Genomic DNA, 18,298 nt, shown 5'->3' with positions numbered 1-18,298 from the left:
GTGTTTTTTCCCCAGAAAATACAATTTCCACAAAATCAAAAATTTCTCTGAGAATTTTGATTTTACCAGAATTTTTCAGTTTTCTGTCAGGAAAATTGGTTTGTTGAACTGAATCAATATGTTCTATTTGGACCTGTTTGATATTTGTCTGTGTCCAGCTGAGTCGGTGAAGTGTCTCATAGGAGCTGCAGTTTGAATGCTTCATGTCCTCATTCTCCTCTGTGGGCTGGGATTCCTGGCAGTACTACAGTTCCCATATACACCACAGTTCTCTCCTCTGGCTTTACTGTGATTGTGCTTTGTGAGAAATGTGGTCCAGCCAGGGAACCTAGCTGAGAAACAAAAATGGGGGCTTGAGGGCACCCAAATTACAACTCCCATGTCTTAGTTCAACATGGAACTATATCCATTGGTGAGTTGAAATAAGACATTTCAGCTCAGTTTGACAAACCAAAGTGAAATATTTCAATTTAAGAATATAGAAATGTTTCATTTTGATCAAACTAAAGCATTTAATCATTTCTGAATCAAAATTGTAAGGAACTTTCTGTTCCATGGAAAACAAATGTTGAAATATTTCCCATGGTATAGAAATTCCAGTTTTCAACCAGCTCTAGTTATCAGTTGTAGAAGCTGTGATCAAAGAACGAGTTCCTCAGCTGGTATAAATTGGTTTAAATCTACTGAAGTCAATACAGCCATACTGATTTACACCAGCTGACAATCTGGACCAACATGTTTTTTCTCTGCTCAGCCATTGCCTGTCGTCTCCCTTAGTGCAGCATTGTAAGAAAATGTATGTGGAGTCTATACTTACCTTTCGTCACATCTAATCAGAATCACACTATCTGTGCCAATTCCCAAGGCTGCAGCTCCCTTCTTCACAGAAAAGTGACTCTGAAAAAGCATATTTGTTATTTTGTATTATTTCTAATACTATTTTTGTTCAATGCAAAAAAAAACCCCTGCACTCTTGCAATGTCCTTGAAAAACTAACCCCATATGAGCAATCTTGCTATTCATGCAGCTTTTCAGAAACTCATCTTTGTAACTTGAAATTTCACATCAGTACACCCTCATCATTTGGAACAAAAGTAATAATTCTAAACTGATTTTACTCAAAATATTAACAATATTGTAACTGATTTCAGAGCCAAATTCTTCCCTGGATGCAAGCTCACAATTTGCACTGACTTCAATGACAGTTGCATGTGTGCATCCCTCAATGAATTTGACTCATGGTATTTAGTCCCTTGGCTAAATCAGTTCATTTAATATGTGGCATCCCAAGTAAAGTGCTTCTGTTACATGACCACTGGCCAGATAAAATAATGAGGCCAAAGAAAGCCTGTAATGGAGGATAGGCAAAGATATGGGGCCTGAATCTGATTTCATGGCAGTGTAAATAAGGAGTAACTCCACTGAAGTAAATGGAGTTTTACAGTAGAGTAAGGTGAAAATCAGGAATGTTATTCTCACTGCATAGGATAAAAGTGGAAGTTATATGTTGGAAAGTAAGACAATCTAATATCCCTCAGGAGTCAGTGCTTGACTCCTGAATAAGGCCATATCTATCTATACTGACGGCGGCAAATTCACCACCGCCAGATCGATCTTTCTGGATCAATTGAGTGGTCAGTGTAGACCCGCTCAATCGATCAGGAAGTCGACTGAGTAAAACCACCCCTTCAAGTAGTGTAGCACTGCGTAGACGGGAATGCTGTTCCCGTGAGTGCAGCACAGTGTAGACAGCGCGCAGAAGGGAAGCAGAGCAGTCAACGTGAGGTATGCAAGCTACTCTGCGTAGTTGCGTAACTCCCATCAACTGCCGCCGAATCGCCAGGTGAGTGTGGACCAGGGGTCAGTGTTTGTTTGTAATTTGGGATTCCAATTAAGGAATTCCATCACAATTATTATAATCCTGGTGCGGTATTATATCAAACTGTACTGCTGAGAAATGGGTTTTGATTAACCTAAAACTGACTAATGAATCTGTCTAAAGTCCTACAGTTTTCACTACAGATCATTAAGCTTTCCAAAAAGGCATAAATACCACTTTCCTACTGGAAATCTTCCACTGAGTTCATGCTTAGAAGAATTAGTTATAAATTTGAGGTATCTGTTTGCCACTCAATGCACATTAATGCTTGAATATTGATGGAAGTTATGTGCATATATATATCATCACATAGACATAAGTCTCTAACACTGACAGATCAAGTAGAAGGAACTTTTTTGTATATTGTACAGCAGCATTAGTGTAGGGCAAAGCATAGAAAAAAGGTAAATAAGATACCAGGCTTTATCATGAAGTCATAGATGGTAGAGAAGGAAGAAATACGAGGGCATGCCTTCCATCCCCCCTGCCATCGCAGGATTGTGTTAGTTGAGGGACAGACTACAGAATAGAGAATTAATTACTATTACAGCACAAAGCAATTGTTTGACCTCAGCAGTACTTCATACAGTAGAGTGCCATACAGAAGGATTAGGATTCATTGGGAAAACAGGTAGGTGATGAGAAAATTGTTTATTATGACTCCCATGCAAAGTATTTTAAGCACATGCTGAACTTCAAGAATGTGGAGTCAATGGCACTGACACCTATACTTTAAGTTAAGTACATGCTTAAGTGTTTTGACAAACTGAAGTCTGAATAGACTTAATTTAGAGGAGACCGAGGTAGAAAGGGATCTAGAGGTAGTAGTGATCAATGCCATGAAAGTAGGACTGCAGTGCATAGCTGCAGCAAGAAGTGGGGTGTTAGGATGTAAGTCAGGGAAGAACATTACAAACCAAAGAAATAACTCTACCGTTATGTAAAACTAGCTAATGTAATTTCTCTAATTAGAGCAGGAGCAGCAGTTACTATACATAAGGTTGCACAATGGTTACCATTTTAAATACATTTTTTTTAGTCAGTGAGAATTTTAAGCATGAAAAATTTCAGCTGAAGTGGTAGTTTCTGACCAAAGATAATTTTTTTGAAAAATTTTGAGCAACAAAAAGGATTGACAACAAGTTAAAATTCTTGAGACTTTTAACATCTTCAGTCACAAACAGCTGGGGATAGACTTGAAATCTGCTCTCATTAGGAGAAATGCCTTTTCCAGAGAAAAAATATTTTGGTTTGACCAAATTATGAATCTTTGAAGATGACATGTTTCACATGTGTGAGAGATGTGGCAGGGCTTGTATCTTGCTAAGCTTATAAGGTAGAATTTGGGGCAATCACACTCTGCATGTGTGTGGGACTAACAGATGGGTAAAGAAAAAATAGTGAAAATATGCTCGGTGCATAAAGGTTTCCATTCTGAAAACTAAAGTTTCTTAATTTTAGGGCTGAACAGTGCAGCCTAAACATTCTCTTAACATAGATATTTATGGAATAGGGTATGTATGTGTATATGTTTACACTAGGTGATCTAGTAAATTAATGAAAAAGCACTGATTTTATGAAATAATTGATTTTTGAAACTTAATTTTTTTCTCAGTTACAAGAATATTGACATCAGTACTGTCTTATCAGAGTTATATCATTGTCAGGATTACAACATTGATTTTCTCTTATTGGATAAAAAATTTGTTTTCTTTCATTTATCAGACCCCTGAAATCAACAGGCTCTTATTAATTAGTTTGTTTTCTCTCCTCTGTCATGTGTAAGAAATCGACTCTCAGGGGATTATACAATTGAGTAGGAAAAAGGGCTTTCCTTTCTTGAAGACAATTCTAAGAGGAACAGAGGTGTGTTTATTGCAAATGTTTATGAAGGATTTCACGAAAAAGCTGATAATACTAGACATAAAGACTAATTCACTGCCGAGCTGTACTGCATTATGCACTTAAAATGAACTGCGCTCGAAATGCAACTCTGCAGGCTGTCATAGTCATAACAAAGTCATTTTTGAACCAACATGTACTGAAATTATACATGGAGTATGAAAGCAGTTCTCTAAGACACTGGTTCTCAACCACAGGTTTGCGTACCTCTGGGGTATGCAGAGGTCTTCCAGGGAGTACATCAGCTCATTTAGATATTTGCCTAGTTTTACAACAGGCTACATTAAAAGCACTAGTGAAGTCAGTACAAACTAAAATTTCATACACACGATGACTTGTTTATACTGCTCTATACACTATACACTGAAATGTAAGACCAATATTTATATTCCAGTTGATTTATATTATAATTATATGGTAAAAATGAGAAAGGAAGCAATTTTTCAGTAACAGTGTGCTGTGACACATCTGTATTTTTGTCTGATTTTGTAAGCAAGTAGTTTTTAAACTTGGGGTCCGCAAGACAAATCAGACTCCTGAAAGGGATACAGTAGTCTGAAAAGGCTGAGAACCACTGCTCTAAAAGGCCTTGTGGACTGGTGCCTCAGCGCATCAGCATCACCCTTTGGTCAGACATGACATTGCACAGACTCTGCTCAGACGGGCAGGCTGGTCAGCCCATCCTTCTTGTCTCATTCTCTAACATCCCTGCCTCCAGAATAGGACTATAATTTCTGTCCCACTGGGGTGAACACACTTCCCCATAGGTTTGGCAGGGATTATCTGATCCTTGTCCTCAAGGAACCTGGGGCCCCCTTTAGCCCTTATGTCCCCCCCAGGCCCACCCACTCCACTGGGTTCCAGCTCAGGGCAGGCAGGACCAGCTCTTATCAGTTCTCCTGCTGTACTCCTCCCTCCCTTGGTTCTGTAGGCTTTTGCAGCCTGTGACTCCGATCATCCCTCCTTTGGGTTGTTGTCACTCTGGGGCAGCTTATCACCAGCTTGCTGGCAGGACCTCCTTTCTCTGGACTGCTGGCTCCTCCGGCAGGTGCCCCATTCCTCTGCTTCTCTGCCCTTTTATTCTCCTAGCTGTAGTGAGGCTGCCAGTCAGCCCTGGCTAGTAGGTTGCCAGGCCTACATGGGGTCTATACACCTCATGACAGGCTTATATTCCTAACAATGTACGAATGTTTCTTGGTGAAACTGATTGCTGAAACTTCCCCCATGGTATGTGACTGCAATATAGTGGCACTTTCACACTGGTCAGCTTTGCCAAAATCAGGTATTAAGTTTTCCAGTCCTGTAATCTGTGCTCTAGGACCCCAGTTCAGCAAACCATCCCTATTCAGCAAACCACTTAAGGCTGCATTTGGAGTATTGTGTCCAGTTTTGGGCCCCCCACTACAACAAGGATGTGGAGAAGTTAGAGAGAGTCCAGCGGAGGGCAACAAAAATGATTAAGGGGCTGGAGCACAAGACTTATGAGGAGAGGCTGAAGGAACTAGGCTTGTTCAGTCTACAGAAGAGAAGAATGAGGGGGGATTTGATAGCAATCTTTAACTACCTGAAAGGGGGTTCCAGGGAGGATGGAGCTAGGCTGTTCTCAGTGGTGGCAGATGACAGAACAAGGAGCAACGGTCTCAAATTGCAGTGGGGGAGATCTAGGTTGGACATTAGGAAAAAGTTTTTCACTAGGAGGGTGGTGAGGCACTGGAATGGGTTACCTAAGGAGGTGGTGGAATCTCCATCTTTAGAGGTTTTTAAGCCGCGTCTTGACAAAACCCTCGCTGGGATTATTTAGCTGAGGTTAGTCCTGCTCTGAGCAGGGGGTTGGACTAGATGACCTCCTGAGGTCCCTTCCAACTCTATGATTCTATGTTCTTAAAGTTAGGTATCTGTCAATAACTCCTATTGATTTTAATGGGACTTACGTACATGACTGAAGTTTATCACATACTAAGGGCTTTGATGAATAGGGATGGATTTAAGCATGTGCTCATGTTTGGCTGAATTGGGGCCCAGGGGCCAAGCATGTAAATGCGGACGTCACTGGGCATTGAAGGTGCTCAGTACCTCCCAAAGGCGCTCAGCATCTTCCAGGATCAGGCCCTAAGTGTTCTACGAATAGATGTTTGCATGTAATGCAACTCTGTGCACTGTCATAGTCCAGTTTGTGAAAATCACAGCTGAACGGAGTTACTCAAGTTATACATGGTGTTTCCCACTGTTCTGTAGGCTCTTTCATGAAAGGGTAAATGGTATTGATCCAGTAAACATGCCACAGTTCTGCTCAGCATTATACCACGCACGGTCACGATTCCGCACTCTTTTTTCATGCAATCCTTAATGAATATTTTAATAAACACACCTGAATGTTCTTTGCTAGTGTCAGTAAATGGTGAGACTTTTTCCCCTCCAGATTCCTGGGTCCACTATTGATTTAGGGCTGGATTGTGGGTGGCTCAGGCATGGCTTCACAAGAGTGGAAGGATGATCAACAAGCTACTTTCCATCCCTTGTGCAATTGTGCAAGATTCCAGACCATAGGCGCTCCTCAGAAGCAAGGAGGAGGTGATGGCCTGGGCTGACCAGAAGAAGCTAGTTACTCCTTTCCATGTGCAAGGAACAACACTGGAAAGGGTGGTGGTGTTTTTTTACTGATGCACAGTCTCCCCAGCACCTCACTTGAGGCAATGTGGCTATGCACAATCTAGCCCTAGAACCTTGTGATTAGGATGAAGCCACTAAGAGGCTATTGACATCATGAACTTTAGAACAAATTCCTGAGTGCAGGAAGATGTTGATTTTTACACAGATTGGAGAGGAACTGTAAGGGTGTCAAAATAGTGATAGTTCATTAACAGTTCCCTAAAGCCGGCGATTATGTTATCGATTCAAGAAAATCATTTATTTCATACATCCGGTTATATACATATGTTATATGTGTGTTATATGAAAAGACACCTATATATTATATAGTATAATATATTGATTATATTGGAAAGGTTAAAAAACTGAACACATGGCATTAAGTGTAATTCATTGGCTTTAAAGTCAATGGCATTGCAGAAAGGATGAATTCGCCTCATTGTTCTACACTGGGTAAAATAGAATTGTTCCTGTAACTCATCTATCTAGTAGAAAATAAAATGTTTTAGAATGTCATAAAAGGGGTAACATTGTCTTGAGTGGATTACCATTAGGAAGAAAATTAAGCCCATATGCTCACAAGCATCCACTGGAATATAGCCAAGCCTAGCTGTCCCTTTGTCAAGTCACTGGTAGACTGACAGCCCTGGTGAAACTGAACTTAGAAAAGCACATGCAGTTCTGGGCATCTCACTGGCCTGAAAGTTGCTTAATTCAGACATGAGGAACAAAAGTGATTTAGGGATAAACTGTGGAGGGATGGGGCCGGGGTGGGGGGAGCGAGGGGAGGCACAAAATCAGGCCAGAGGTTTCAGCACAAAAATGCAAGTGCAATTAAAATTTCTGCATACTCTTTTTTTCTCTGCAGTTGCTCAATTTGTGCATACAAACATAAGTACACAATCGTTGTTTCACTTTTATTGATCTATAAGTGTTTGCAGGAGTTGTTTTGGATGCTGAGGGAACTCCAACTAGAAGTGATGGGATGCAACTGAGCAAAGTGAAATCTAGTCAGAGTATTAGGAAAACATTCTTAAGGATGAAGACTACTAATCTAGAGAATAAGCTCCCTAGGGAAAGGGCAGAAGCTTCAACACTTGGGTAAATTAAAACTAAATTGGACAAAATACTCAAGAAGATAGTGGATGGCACAGTTTATGGGAACAGGCCTTCTTTGACAGGGGTGAACAAGATAGCCAAAAGGGTAAACATATTTAGCTGGTGGGGGTTGGGTGGGTGGTTTTGGTGAGAAATTAGTCTCATTATGTTATCATTGGGTTAGATTGTTGGGTTCTGTGTGGCAATGAAGGGAAGGGGAAGTGAGCACCTCCCTTATCCATGTGGCCCTGCAGGAGCTGTCCAGATCTTGGGTACAGTCATGCATGGGCTGGGGAGAATAAGTGTTGAATGTCTGATACTCCCTCCCTGAGAAAAAACGGGTTAGGAAGGTGGTGAAGAGTGACTGGAAGAAGGCAGAGCCTTATATGCTGAGCAGTAGAGCTGGCTGGACCTGAGGTGAGGCAGTGTGCTGTATCTATAATGGGCTGACACAGCACATTGCTCACTTTGGCTTGACAAGACACCCCATTACAGGCAGGAAACCCCTACCTTCCGGAAAGTGTTATGGAGGGCAACAATGATAACCCCAGCCCTGAAGAATTTAGGTGATATGGAAAAACTGAGGAAGCTGAAGTTATTTCTCAAAGGTGACAGACTTTGAGATAGCCTATCAAAGGATTCCAGATGTATGAGATCTTTGTTTTATGCCAGCAAGAGATTAAAGTTGAGTGAAGAAAGGTTCAAAGAGAAACCTAGATTTGTTTCTTGAAAGGGAAGTGTTTGAAATGTAATGGTGAAAAGCAGGAAGGCTAGAGTAATGTTAACTCTAAGTTATAAGAGTAGATTATTACCCAATAGAAATTGTGCATGTTAAGCTAGGAGATTCTTTGATTTCTAAAATTTCTTATGCTGTTTGGAATAACTTTGTTTGTCCCCATCATCCTTTGTGCCTTTATTTTGATATTGAACTTTGTAGTGTGGAAAGCATAAGACACATTAATTATAGGGCTGTTAATGAAAGAGTAAGGCCTTTCTGAAAAATGAAGAATTGAAATCCTAAATAGTCTGCTAATTAAATTTAAAGGTTCATTAACAATTTCTGTGACACTGAAATACCTGGTGACCTATTCTTATGGGACCTGATCCCTGCTTTAACATATAGCAGTTTATTATTATGGCATTCAGTCTTCTGGCATATTTTATGACGTAAGTAATTGTCTCATAATTAGGGATGTCTGAAACTGATAAAAAAAACTTATAATGTCTAGTCTGGTCAGGGGGAAATTAGTCCCTTCCACATAAATCCATAAATCAGTTTTGTGAAGGAAACTAACTGGTTGCCCCGAACACTGGGCAGGCTTGGACAGCCAATCAGAAGAGTGTCAGTTGCCCCTCTGTGATCTCTATGCAGAGACCTGGGACATTGTTCCTGGATAAGTGTGGGGCCTCATCCCTAACAATTTCTCCATCTTAGCCTATTTGATGCTATCTTGGAGATGCCCTCCATGGCACAAAGGGTATGAAGAAGCTGCCCTCTGCAGTTCACCCAGGGTATAAAGAGTGGGGAGGACCTTATTTGGGCTTTCTGCACCAGGGTCTTTCACTGTAAATGTCTAATAACAAACTGTAGCATGTGTTGCACTTATTTATAGAAATGGAGTACTCCCAGGATATGTGCACTCTGGTTAGAGTCTCATAAATATTCTAAACACACTGCAGTAAGATATATGTCTTTGGGTAATGTTTCATTTGCTGCTGCTGCTAGAAGGTTAGCAGGCATTTTGTTAATGTTAGGGGAAGCTGAGATTTCATTATTTTATGTCTATGTCTGACATGCAAATATTTCCACATTTTACATTTCAAACAATTTATCTGCACACAGCCTTCCTAATGCAACAAAGTCCAAGGCCAACATCTGGTTTTCTTTGATTTATTTGTAGAATGCGCCAAGGAAAGCTTGTAGAGGTCTTAAAATAGAATGAAGCCAAAAAGTTGGAGCTGTTGGCAGGATGTCCCCAATCCTGCAATCTGATCTGGGTCTGGGTGGACTCCTATGCCCATATGGAGCCCCACTGGTTTCAGTGGGACGCTGTGCTGGTATATGATGTAAATCCACTGACTTCAGTAGAGTTATTCCTCAATCAAGCCTACCAATTTTCTAATCCTTGTGTGTCAAACACTCAAAAAAAGAAAATGCCAATAACAGAATCATAGAATATTAGGGCTGAAAAGGATCTCAGGACGTCATCTAGTCCAACCCACCTGCTCCAAACAGGACCAACTCCAACTAGTTAGTTAAAATTAATTTCAATTTCTATGTTGGGAACAAAACTACTTTTCTTTAGATGGTGGAAAACAGAACCTCTGCCCTCTTACTCTGCATGAGTAGATACAATGGATTTAGTGGAGAAACGATCCCTGTTAGTTTCAGAGGGGTAGCCGTGTTAATCTGTATACGGCAAAAACAATGAGAGTCCTGTAGCACCTTAAAGATTAACAAATTTCTGTGGGCATAAGCCTTCGTGGGCTGCAACTGACGAAGGTGCTACAGGACTCTCTTTTTTCCCTATTAGGAATAACCTTATACTGTATGGCACCAAACGAAAACCCTAGTCTCCTGTATCCTCAGATCTCTCCCTATAAACACCATCAGTACGTGTTACCTGTTGGACCCTTATCTGTGGGGCAGGGCCTGGAAAACTATCCCCTAGGTAGAGCTGGCTGAAGAATGACAATTCTATTTCATGACACTATTTGAGATTTCAAAATTTGTTGTCATTCCACTAGAATGAAACCAAAACTTTTAGAATGTTTTTGTCAAACAAAATTGTGTCAAAATGTCCATTTTTGGATCAAAAAGGTCAATTCCTACTTCTCTGGAAGTGACCTTATAACACACTTAACTTTGGAATACTTTTTATTCGTTTTAAGTAGAAACGTTCCTGCCGCTGCATGAAATAGCAATGATGTTAAGACTCAGTTCATTATTTTGAGATTGATAGTAAGATTTGCTTCATTGTGCGATCTTTCAGTTCTATGAAATATTGTTAGATTACATAGTGGCCAGGGGGAATTATTATTTTAATAATAGACCCTTGTCCGTAAGAATTTGCTATGTTTGTGGTTTTTTAATTGATTACTTATCCATTGTCATATGGCCTTTTTGGATAGTCATTTTTATTTTATGGATTATTTTTCTCTCTGATTGCCAAGGGGCCAAATTCTTAGCTTAGCTGCTCCTCAGTGTGGAGCCTGCAGGACCATCTTGTCTCTGCAGACATGGGAGTGAACACTGATCCTGAAAGGGACCTTTCCCACAGACACCCATGTAGCAGCTTTGAGGCCACTCAATTCTTCATCTTTCCCGGTGGTGGAAGCAGGGGCTTTGACCATTCACGTTGTCATATATGGCAGGGAGGTCTTTGAGGATGATGTCTAGGGAGGCACTGAGCATGTGCAGTGCCTCTGCTGATGCCCCAGCTGGCAAAGATTTCTCCCTAGCTAAAGTCCGTCACCTAGAGTGAAATTTAGAGAGGGAGCCTGAAGAGGGCTGTCCGAGCTCACAGTGCTAAAATGTAGCTGTCAGCCAATGAAAGAAGAGGATCCATCCAGTGCAGCAGTAGAGCCCGCCTAGTGGTTCACACACCCTGATTTTTCACAAAATTTCAGGATCCTGGGCCTATCTTCTCTTTCTATCTGCTCCCGCCATTGTAGCTATGTGGAGGCTACTGCAGCCCTAAAGCCAAGAAAATCCCACCATGCAGAGAGACAGGACTGGGACTACCAAGGCGCTATACAAAGAGTAGGAAACTCACTACGTCTCCCACACATGGGGCAGTTGTGGTTTCTTTCCACCCCTATCCTACGTGCAAAGCCACCTCCCTACATCCCAGCACTGGCCAGCTCAGTGCACAGCCAGTGTCTAGGGCGTATGCAGCCCTTGCTGTCCAAGAAGCTGGGTTTGGTTCATGGAGATAAATCAACGGTAAAGTCAACCTACCCCCATATTCAGCTGCAAGCATATATGTGATATTCATTCTATTGCATGTATCGCATTTAAACGTTACCGTCTTCATGTATGTTATCACATTGTTATTACATTATAGCAGGAACAGTGTCAGCTATTGATGTTTGGATTTACAGAGATTTGCTATGCAGTTAGAGTGCTATAAACAGAGAAATCACTGCCAGAGCGTTATAGGGCCTGATTCTGATCTCGCTCACCCTGGGTTTCAGTTACTTCAGATTTACACTGATATAAGTGAGAGCCAGAAAGAGACAATGCTTTAGAGCATTGGTTTAGAGCCTCAGACATTTCAACATGATATAAGCATCCAATATATCCCTTCACGTCCCTTTTTATTCCCAGTGAGAGTATAACAGAAATGAAGCCAGATAGCTATGAATCCCTTTTTCGGGTATTCTTCCTGTCATGGTTTAATTAACAAAAGCAAGTTTAACAAACTGGATAAAATAGAAACACATACATGCTCTGATGTGAGGGCAACCAGTCTGGGAATAGCTGCCATTCCTTTCTCTTTGACTTCTGGGAACATCTTGAAACGTGCAATCAACATAGCATACATGTTAGATATGGCACCACCTGGAGTCCACAGTAATACACTGTTACTTTTTCTATGCATTATTAACATCATTTCAGTACAAACTACACTCTTGTTACAATTTTTCTAACTCAAGTTCCTAGGCAAAGGAACATGAATTATTCTTGCTCATAGTTCCTCTAATTGGGGGCATAGACCAAATGGGTCTCATCATTGCCTCCCATCCGCCCACCCAATCAAGGATGCATGTGAGAAGTTAAGCTGGACAAAATGTGATCATGGGATTTTCTGCCTTCTCCCCATTTTTGGATGCCATTTCCCCCCATTCCCTAATGTATCCCTCTCTTTCCTAAGAGCAGTTGCATATGCTGCTAGCATGTATTCTTACATGATGCTCTGACCCAATGAGTGAGAAGGCAAAGGATCTCCTTCAAAGTGTAAGCCACCATAGGGCAAGTTGCCAAGTGGCACTTGAGAGTGACATACTCTCTGCCCTCCTCTCAAAGAGTCCAGCATCTACACCCAGCACCCAAACCTGGGTATCCTGGATACATTGCCAGGTCAAAGCATTAGGATAACAAAGCAAAGAAAAGAGGACATCAGCCCAACTATTTTTCTTTTTATTTTAAAATCTACCACCAAACCTGCCTTCTGAAAGGGTTTTTTACAAGGTGGTGTTGGAGGAAGGAGAGGGATTACATTTCTCTAACAATATTCTATCAAAATCACTTGTATACATTGATTAAATATCTCAGTTTCAAGTGTCAGTTTGATACTCTCAGGCTAGAGCTGAACAATGTTATGATTGCCATAAGTCAATTACTAGTGCTTAGCTTAAACAGTTTAGACACAGGAAATACAATAAAATGGAGCTCTTCGTTTTTTTTCCCTTTTTTCAATCTCTGTAAACCTGGCCTCTGCTTCAGCAATTGATAAGATAAGTAAGATCTGGCTATAGCATAACAACCCATTGTTATATGGGAATGTAATGCACCCCAGGTGCAGGTTTTACAATAGTTCTGTAGCTGATTAATTGTTATGTTTTAGTTTGTAAGCAAGTGTAAATCAGTGTAACTCCATTGAAGTCAATGGAGTTACACCACATTACACCAGCTGAGGCTCTGGTCTGGTAAATGTCACATTGGTTTGGCATTTTCTTTTTGTCACAGTGAACATGGAGTTATGGATACTATTCCACTCTACATCAAGAATTGTGCTTGTAGCCCCACTCCTAACTGGCACTCTAGTTCAGGTTTTTTCTTTAAATTAAGACTAATCTTCAGTCTTTCTAAACAGTGGTTTATTCATTCTGATTCTGATCTCACTTGCACTGGTGTAAATTAAGATTAGCTCCACTGAGGTCAATGGAGTTGCACCAGTGTAAAACTGGTGTGAGAGCAGACGCAGGCCTGTAAGTGATTTATTTTTCACAACTCCTTGTGAGGTATGTAAATATTTATATGCTTATTTTTACAAAGAAAGAAACTGAAGCAGGGAGGTTAAGGCCAAATTTACATCCCTAAAGTATTCAGGTGCCTAACTAGATTTAGATGCCTAAATTAAGACATCCAAATTTGAGAAATTTGCCCCAAGTGACTTGTCTTAAGCCACAGATGGAGTTAGTGTCAACACCAAGATTAGCATGTAGTAATTCCTACATCAGTGGACCGTTTCTATCACTCCCTTTATTGTTTAGCCATTTAGGATTACATTTATTAATGGACCTCAACCCAGACTCTCATTTTGCAGACATATTTTTAGGCCCACCTGCAAAGTGCAGCTCAAAATCAGGCCTTTAAATCTTGTTTGTATTGATACTGTATGGTCAATTACAGAGAATGGATAGAGTTCAAGACTTTTCTTCACAGCAGTGAGATCTTTATTTAAAACCTATTCTTTCACTTGGAGAGGCACAGAATTTGAACTGAAAGGATGGTACAGTCTGCGGACATAAAGAAAAAGACAAAGATGGTTTTGACTATTGCCTAAACAAGCAGATCAGGCCCAGTAGCTACTACTTCTTAAGCAGTGTGAATTATAAACAATTAATCTGCTCTGATCAGAAATCATATAGCAAGAATGAATGATACAGGACTACACACCAAATGACCAGTGTGTATATGTGCATGCCTGAACACCAGAAATTGTGGAGCCCCTACACACAACTCCGCCCTTTCCCCCAGGAAGATAGTTTCTCCTTTACACAGGGAAGGAAGATTCCTACTTTGGACATAGGAGGGCTATACACAGGGTGCCGATAGCCAGAATATCAGCCTAATTTTTATGGCTAAATGGCATATTTCCAGAATTTGACCCATTGAGTGAACTCCTGACTCCACTGAAAGCAATGGCAACACTTCCATTGACTTCAGTGGGGCCAGGATTTCTCCCCCTGTGTATATGTTTTGTGGGTCACTCCCCCTCACACAACCACCTAGCAGACTTCATAACTGAACCAGGCCCTCTACTGAAATGTGCTACTCTTTTAAACTAGCAATAAGAGTATGCCTAATTACCATCCACACCACTACTGCTCCCTCCATTGGCTTGGTACTGTCCAAGCAGTGTTGCTATTAATCCTCTTTCCTGTACTAGGTGTCTTTGCAGTTCTGTGGGGCTGCTCCAACACATAGGTTGAACAGCTAAGGAAACTATTTAGACTCTGCAAAAAGCTTTTGTTTTTGTTTTTGTTTTTTTGTTTTTTTTACTAGTTGTGATTAAAGTTCTGTGCAAAATGGTTTTCCCACCCCACAAAAATGTTTGAGATTTGAAAAATGTTTCCATCCTGAATCAGGAAAAAAAAGGTGAAGTCTCAAAAAGAAATTGAGAACAGATCATCTGAAAAAAAAAATTGGATGAGGCCAGTCAAAACATTTCTTTTCAGTTTTGACCTATTATGTTTTTTAAACCTTTTTTGGGGATGTAAATTAACTAAAATTTTAAAACAAAACATTGTTTCAAAGTGAAAAATGAAACTTTTTATTTTGAAAATGTTGCAATGTCTTGTTTTGACAATCACAAAACTTTTTCCAATTCTTTTTCTAATCAGGAAATTCATCAATACTGACTTTCCCACAGTTTTAGTTTTGACTACTCAGTGCCTTCTGATGCAAAAACCTTTCATCAGAAAGTTCCTGCCCAGCTCTAAATATTGTGATAGCAACATTGTACATGCAGACTCAATAACTTACTAGGAGACAGCATTTTTCTTAGTGCTACCACCTGATTAGTAGTGCTGTGCAGAGAGCAATTAGCTAATAGGCAAACACAACCATATAGTATGTCTCAGGTGTATCAGAAGGGATTGTATGCGAAGCTGAAACAATGGGCATCCCACAAATGAAACCTAGAGTAACAGCACATAACCAGTTAGTAGGACATACTGTTAACTAGTATGGCAACCATGATGTCATGTTGAAATCCTCTGATCTAGAGGATGCTTTTAGAGGCAGAGACAAATTCAGATGAGATATAAACAGAGGTATAAGTTGCACATTGAGTGTAAAATTGGTCAGAAAATATATGTCGGGGGGGTTTAAGTGGTACCTGACTGTGTGTTTCTTTTGCTGTATCTTATCTTTGCTTGTCTTACAGAAGGCAGCATTGTCTAATGGTTAGGACACTGGTCTCCCATTCTCAGCTGTACCACAGACCTGCTGTATGATTTTGGTTTTGGGCAAGTCACTTCACTTCGCTGTGCCTCTGTTTCCCCTCTCATTCTTTTTTTTTTTTTTTTTTCCATTTACTTTGTAAGATCTTTGAGGTAGGGACTTGTCTCTCACTGTGTGCTTGTACAGTGCCTCATACAACAGAGTCATGATCTTGGTTGGAGCCTCCAGGCACCACAATGGTATAAGCAGTGAATAACAACACCTTCTTGTTGATTGTTAATCCATTTGTCTCTTGATGAATGTTACACTTGCTTTACTGACCCACTGAATGTCAAATCAGTGCTGCAAGCTACACAACTTTAAAACTTACATTCATTCTCTAACCACCTTAACATCCAACATGTAATTTACACTGCAGCTGATAGCACTCTTTGGTTCAGAGACTGCTGTGAGAATTGAACCAACATAGTCCAGGCTGAACATGACCCATGCTCTACAAATAGCTATACAGCCATGTATGATATTGACTTTCAGTGAGGCACCGTCCAGTTCGCCCTCCTTACATCAGGAAAAGGAAAGTGACCATAGTGTTATCAATGATTTGCTCCTATTTGTACACTACTGCTGATCGTACTGCAACTGATAGTTTCTGACTTTGCCTACTTAATCCTTTTCAGGTTTTTCACTTTCTGTATGCTAAGTGCTTTGGCTGTGAGGTGCAAGCATCTGGTGGAGTGGCAGGCACAGTAACTCCTACAAACAGCAGTAGGTTCCTGTGCATTATAGAACAAAACTCCCCTGCTTCAGTAGGAATGAGGTCAGGCTCACATAGTGCTATTTAAATGCCCATTAATAATAAGTTAGATAAATTTCCTTCTCTCACTATGATTAAAAATTCACTCCTGTGCAAATGGCCAGAGCAAAACCCATGAGCTGCTTAAATCCTCTCCAGTGGCATGTGGGCCTTGCGCTGGTTTTCTGCACAGGAGTGAACTTCACCCTCAATGTACATGTGGGGGCTCAAAAGTACCTGTGATGATTAGGTGTGCAGTCTACTCATCAGGTGATAGTCAAAACATCCTGTCTTCCCCCTATGATACCACTGAACCTTTCTTTCCAGAACAGATTCCTCCCTCAGAGGTCATTCTATTGTTGTGAAATTGACAAGCCAAAGCAATCTATACAGTGCTAAGTCTTTGTCCCTTTTCTTGATAGTTTTTGTGGCTTTGGGAGATAAACAGATAAGTAATTTTAAATAATAAAGTTTCAGAGTAAAATGGGAAGTGAAAAAGAGTGTAATGCAAAAGATGAAATAGCACACTAAAAAAAAAAATATATCAAATGTCCCAAGGAAATAGTCCTTGTCATTGTCAATGATTTCTCTGTAGTTAATCATACTCATTTCTTGACTTATTGATTGGCCTTGAAGGAGCTAGAGCTCTGATCCTGCAAGCACTTGCACACTTGAATAACTATTCATATGAGCAGTCCCACTGAACTCCGTAGGACAACTCAGCAATGTAAAATTATTCACTTACATAAGGGTTTGTAGGATCTTGGCCAGGCTTTGTATTTGCTGATGGGGATGCTATACTTCCATTCTCACTTAAATTTCCATTGTAATGATGGAAGGCATCAGAGTGTTTCTCTGTCTCATTATTAATATCATATTATTTTATGTAACCCATAAGATAGTAGGAGCATAGCAGAACTGCAGGGCAACTGTCTTTTCTGATTATGTTATCCATACGCCACTATTGCTGTTCATAATGCTGCACAATTTGCTTAAAGGGAGTATTCAACAGTGATAGACATTAAAGTCCCTAATAATCACATCCCTGAATTTCATAAATATGCAGTACAATTATCCAGCAGAGGACAGCAGTTGTTATTAATGAGTGACCTGTTGAAACTGTGGATTTCATTATATTGACTCTTTAGCTAATTTAGTCATGAGGCATGTCATAGCACAGTCTGAAACACAAAGAAAGTTTGAAATATCATATACCAGGTGAAAATATCCCATCGCCACAGCCCCCTGGCCAGCCAATCATTTCTCTCATTTTCCTTAGCGTGACATATTCCAATAGTACAAACACTGGAGCAATTTCATAGGTGAACCTGAAACGTAGTAATGGCCATATTTTATTTATTTTTTAATTTAAAACAATAATTTACTACTTAAAATATCTATACAATTGTTTCCATCTTCAAACTCTGAACCCATATTACATATATATACTGTATAGCATACAGTGCAGAGAACTATATTTTGTGGTAAATTTGATCATTGTCCTTTTGCCTTGAAGTTTAAATGTTTACAGGCCCACTCCTGTGAAGTGCTGAGGACTCCATTCCCACTGACTTCAGTGGGACTGAAGCTTGCTCAGCTTTCTGCAGGACTGAGGCTCACATTATGTTCAGAAGCTATTGACCAGAACAAGGCCCTAATCCTGCAAAAACTTACCCTCATGTTTCACTTCACATGCATGTGTAGTCTCACTGAAGTCAATGAGACACAGTGCATAAAGGGAATCATGTGCCTGTAACACTTTGCAGGCCTGGAGCCTTAAAAATAAATTTTGGGGCTGATCCTGCAGTCCTTCCTCACATGGTTAGTGCCACTGAAACAAAGG

The 18,298-nt window shown here is 40.4% G+C and overlaps 1 protein-coding gene across 1 annotated transcript in view; it reads right to left on the bottom strand.

The window, feature by feature from the left end:
• GAD2 (glutamate decarboxylase 2) overlaps nucleotides 1-18,298 on the bottom strand; it is a 47,081-nt gene that overhangs the window by 18,916 nt on the left and 9,867 nt on the right. The window contains exons 6-8 of the mRNA XM_067562388.1: nucleotides 17,671-17,783; nucleotides 11,977-12,092; nucleotides 818-897 (exon numbers count right to left, since the gene is read on the bottom strand). Of these exons, the coding sequence (XP_067418489.1) occupies nucleotides 818-897; nucleotides 11,977-12,092; nucleotides 17,671-17,783 (309 nt within the window). The remainder of the gene's footprint in view (nucleotides 1-817; nucleotides 898-11,976; nucleotides 12,093-17,670; nucleotides 17,784-18,298) is intronic.

The sequence above is a fragment of the Emydura macquarii genome, unplaced genomic scaffold, assembly GCF_026122565.2.
Source record: "Emydura macquarii macquarii isolate MOO-44397 ecotype Brisbane River unplaced genomic scaffold, CSIRO-AGI_Emac_v2 contig_2422, whole genome shotgun sequence".
NCBI lineage: Eukaryota > Metazoa > Chordata > Testudines > Chelidae > Emydura > Emydura macquarii.
The sequence above is the reverse complement of the archived record's forward strand: the minus strand, read 5'-3'. Positions and strand labels throughout refer to the sequence as shown.